Source organism: Helianthus annuus, chromosome 11, assembly GCF_002127325.2.
Source record: "Helianthus annuus cultivar XRQ/B chromosome 11, HanXRQr2.0-SUNRISE, whole genome shotgun sequence".
NCBI lineage: Eukaryota > Viridiplantae > Streptophyta > Magnoliopsida > Asterales > Asteraceae > Helianthus > Helianthus annuus.
The window spans coordinates 124,336,890-124,341,603 of record NC_035443.2 but is presented as its reverse complement, the minus strand read 5'-3'; the positions used below and the strand labels follow the sequence as shown (position 1 = coordinate 124,341,603).

Here is a 4,714-nt window from a genome sequence, read left to right as displayed (position 1 = left end):
TAATTTATAAACATTTGAACAAAATACCAAAACTTCATTGTGTTCATGAATCTCTTTCACAATCTTCATACGAGTAAAATAATCATCAATTTCTCACTTCATATATAGTTGTTCCCTGCACTTATTTCTTATTGCCGACGCATCAGCCAAGTATGATGTAAGAGCACTTAATAAATGACAAATTCACTTCTTTGACATCACTTTAAGCTCTCCAACCAAAGATCGGGTGGGTCTTTCAATACCTCTAGTTATCTGAATTGCCATCACCTAACGGAAAGAGGCTTCATGATAAGAATCTTTACCCATCAGTTGATAACTAGTAGTATCCGCTGCGTTGTGGCCGGGTTCACCTTCACATATGATAGAAGATTACATCAACCTGATCAGAAGAATTAGTAGCCCATTCCAAACATAGTCAATAATATCTGCAAAAACAAAAATACCAGTATATACAGCAACCTTATCAAGATTAGTCCTAAATTACAAAAAAAAAAAAAAAAAAAAGGTGGCAATAAAATAACAGAAGTATCAACAATTTCTAAACATTCCAATAGCCACTTCATATGATCCCAATTACTAACATCTGATAAATTTGCCAATGATCCGTTGATCTTGTCCCAGCATTAGCAGCGGATGAAACAGATCATCATCAGCAAGGTATGAAATAAGTGATTCCATTGCCAGTCCAAAACCTTGTCCCCTAGAAAATTCCATCGAATCCTTCTCTGCCACCTCTACCTTCCCATGATGATGTCGGTCTTGAGGTTTCAAGTGCAGAGGCTATTTAACAAAACACTAATGACTTTCAGGAAAACAAGCTTGAATTCAAAATCAATATGATCAACTCTACAAATTTATGAGGTATAGGTTTTATTCAACGAAACACTAATGACTTTCAACAATTAGCAAAAAAAGGATAAAAAATTTACCTCAGACACAAGTCATGTGTGTCACGAATTCAAAATCTCCATGTTTCGCTTGGTCAAAATCAATAGCAAGCCGGGGTGTGGCGGGGACAAGTGCTGGGTGCGGTGTGCTATGCAAAACAGATTTAGGGATGAAGACGATCAAGCATTCATCAGAAATTCAAAATAAACTTAAAATTAATGCAATTCAGTTGCTTACTATTCCATAACAAAAAAATGAGCCTATAAAAAACATCAATATCCATAGTTCTGGATTTATATACATGTGAACAATCTCGAGAGTGCGTAAGTTGAAATGACATAATATAACCGTCATTCTGCACCGTCTACTCTAATTTCTGCATTTAGGAGCAAAATATACCGTTCATAAATATGAAAATTTTAATTTTGGACATAAGAGTGTTTTTGGTCGATCTGGACCTGTTTGTTTTAAATCCCCATCCCAGTAAAAAAGATTATAAAAGATGCCTCTTTGGACTTGTTATCCCAACCTGACATACCACTCTTAACCCACCTATCTTGTTACATTACTTTAAGTTTTGTCTTATTTTCTTTTACTATTTAAAGAGATGGAGAGACGGAATCAGCATCCCCACCACCTGTAAGTCTGTAACTACCGGTCATGAAACCGCAATTTCTAGTATCCCTCTAGCGGCTCCACCAGTAGCCGCAACACCTCCTGCAGTTGCTCCATCCACAGCAGCCGCTGCAACTCCTATAGTTGCCCCATCGTCAATAGTCGTAGCTGATCCACCTCTTTACCTGTCTTCGCCTCAAACAATGAAACAAACAGGTTTAACGACTTTGATCCTCGTGGTTTCATCTATTCATTTCCAGATTAAATTAAAAATAACTATTCTGTTTTACCATTCCATTAAGCTTAGCAAGTCTTAATACTATACACAAACTTATAATTTGGTATATAAATAGAAATTGACCCATTATGCAAACATTAAAGCTGTTTACCCAAATTAACCCGTTATGAAAAAACTACTCATCTGACATATCTTTAGCTAATCTTGTGAACAAATACACAACGCCCATTACATATTATAATAAAAATACTTCAAGTCAGTCGATACCAAAGTGAAATCACTATCTCTAATGGGACTAAAAGAAGAGGTAAAAGGTCAAACATGTTTGGGTTCTTATTAATTGCTAAAATAAAGCTTAAGTGTTATATTCCAAAGGTTTTGGAATATAATCACTTTGACTTTTTGTTCTGTATAGTATGGACTCTATATAGCCCTTCCTTTATTTCACACAATTCATTGGGTTTATTTAGTTAGAAAGAAAAAAATAGCAGCTTAAATTTTATCTCCTCCCAATATCTCCTGTATAGCTATATTAATTAAATCAATCATTCATTCTTTAGGATGGGTTTAGGTCAAGATGGGTTTTATCAAGATGGATTTGGGAATGATAGGCTAATAATATAAATAAATAAAAAAAAATCAAAAAAATGTAAAAATAAAAAAAATCAAAAAAAATTTAAAAAATCAAAAATATTAAAAAATTAAAAAAATTAAAAAAATTAAAAAATTAGAAAAAATGTTCAGTGTTTTTTGAGGATTGTATGTCACGATGAACTTCATTTGGTACCGGGTACCGGTACCGAAACAGTACCGTAAAACGATGTAATAACTAGCTAGGAGTGGGCTAGTTATTACATCGTTTTCGCTATAAGTGCCAAGTCATTCGACTATTGTCCCATTAAATTACCATAAAACGATGTAATAACTAGCTAGGAGTGGTACGTGATTCTTTACATGACCCGAACCTGAAACTAAAATCCAACCCATTTACAACCGTCAACCCCAACACGATTACCACCCCTAGTACTAACTAGCTACTCACCATATTTTTTTACTAAAATAGCAGCCAATATAGCATTTTCCTGACACTTATCTGAAGAAAGGCTTAGATCAGGGCATTTCAAGAAATATGTATGTGTATTGATCTTCTTATTGGCATAAGCAATATCCAATGGTGACTCTTCCTTGCTATCTAGAATCACCACCAGCTCCTCGTTCCTCTTCTGAACCAAGAGTTGGGCTGCGTGCATATTACCAACCATTGCCGCAATGTGTAGGGCTGTTCGACCCTTAGAATTTTGTGTTTCAGTATCTTTTCGTCATTTAAAAACTCCACCAGTTTTTCTACGAAATAGTTCTGCCCCATTTCAACTGCTACGTGAAGGATCGTGTCAGCATTTTCATTGATTGCCACTGTGGCTGCACTTTTATGGATTTTCAATATGTATTTTGCTTTCCACCACCACCCTTCAACAGCAGCTTCATACAATATCTTCCTGTCTGTGTTGTCCATTTCTGGGATATCTCTTAAAAACTCGTTTTCGAACTTAAATTCTACTGAATCTATAGAAGCATTTTGGTTCTTTTTCAAAAAGGGAAATAAATTCAAAATCAAATAATAACAATTCTGCCAAAACTTGAGTTACTGTATAAGATATCATATACGTGGTTGCAGGGGCGGACCCAAGTGTATGGGTGGGCGCCCCCTTAAAAAGATTTTTTTTAGTGTATTTTATAGGCTAAAATCCCGATCGCACCTCTTGAAAATTTGGTTGAACCCTTTATAAGAAACATTTTGTCAAACAGTTGGTGTGCAAACAGCATACTTCAAGAACTTGTGATTTTCTTGTATATAACACCTCCAAATACACCTCTTCTTCAACCTCAGTCAATTAAAGGCCAAAATCAGATAAATTAAGACCTTTTTTTCTAATTCTTTTAGTTTTGAGAATTCTAATAAACGTAACAAGTTAACCACTGGTTCAGTTCAGTAGCAATCATTACCCGTATTAACCACTGAAATACACACAAATTTTCAAAAATCATTTGACCTATTAGATACGAGAGCAATCATACCTTACAGATCTTACGTATTGATCAGTTAACAACTTATAAACAAACAATTACGTTTTCAGGCAAACTTCACAACGAAAAGATCAACTAATTTAAAAAAAAAAAAAAAAAAAAACACTAATTTCATTCAGAACTTGTGACTTTCTTGTATATAAACCCTAAAACTTCATCTGACGAAATTGAAAAAAATAAGCAATCTAAAAACAATTAAGCAACATGTCATCAAACAAGAGATCAAAGAATAAGATACCTCATAGAGAAGGTGCAGATTTCCTCCGGTGCACAACCTGTTGATGATATTTTTTAAGAGAAAACCACAAACGACGAAGAATAGTTGATTTGACGCGTTGCTACTCATATTGGAGTTGGCCAACCTTGCAATTGGAGAACGATTCAATAATGTCGCTTCTCCTCCGCCACGACTTGAACGATTTTAGGGTGAATTATTAGGCTTTTTATTTAAGTCCCTACATTTGGGTCGACCATGGCTGACGACGGCTACAATTGGGTAGTTTTGGCCTTTTGGGGATGGAAAACAAGCGGGAATACAATTTTTTTCGAGAGGGATAATGAAATGCCTTTTGGGGCTGGAAAACAAGCGGGAATAATAAATTTTTGCGGAGAGGGATGATGAAATTTAAGAAGTAAAAAAAAACAAAAAATACATTTAAAATTAACGTAATTATTTATAATAATATTTTTTTTTATTTTATAACTTGATCTAATTTACATAAAACAACTTGTATTTTTGTAACCCTGTCTAGTTAATATTTTTTTAATTTTAATCAATTAATTATAAGTTTTAGTATAATTTACATGATAAAAGTTACATATACTGAAAACAGACAAATAGAGTGATGGGTATACGTATTTCATCAAACCTAGTTTTATGTATTATGT

At 34.1% G+C, this 4,714-nt stretch overlaps 1 protein-coding gene and 1 long non-coding RNA gene across 2 annotated transcripts; both read right to left on the bottom strand.

Moving 5' to 3' along the window:
- Positions 1 to 455: 455 nt before the first annotated feature.
- Positions 456 to 4,335, bottom strand: LOC110890624. Its single transcript, XR_002564645.2, has 3 exons — positions 4,065 to 4,335; positions 930 to 1,698; positions 456 to 780 (listed from the first exon to the last, which is right to left on the bottom strand). It is a non-coding gene; the product is annotated as an uncharacterized LOC110890624 (long non-coding RNA).
- LOC118484268 lies at positions 2,624 to 3,890 on the bottom strand. Its single transcript, XM_035980279.1, has 2 exons — positions 3,075 to 3,890; positions 2,624 to 3,030 (listed from the first exon to the last, which is right to left on the bottom strand). Exons 1-2 carry the CDS (start codon positions 3,252 to 3,254, stop codon positions 2,776 to 2,778), a joined length of 435 nt encoding a protein of 144 aa, XP_035836172.1. The 5' UTR covers positions 3,255 to 3,890; the 3' UTR covers positions 2,624 to 2,775.
- Positions 4,336 to 4,714: the final 379 nt, after the last annotated feature.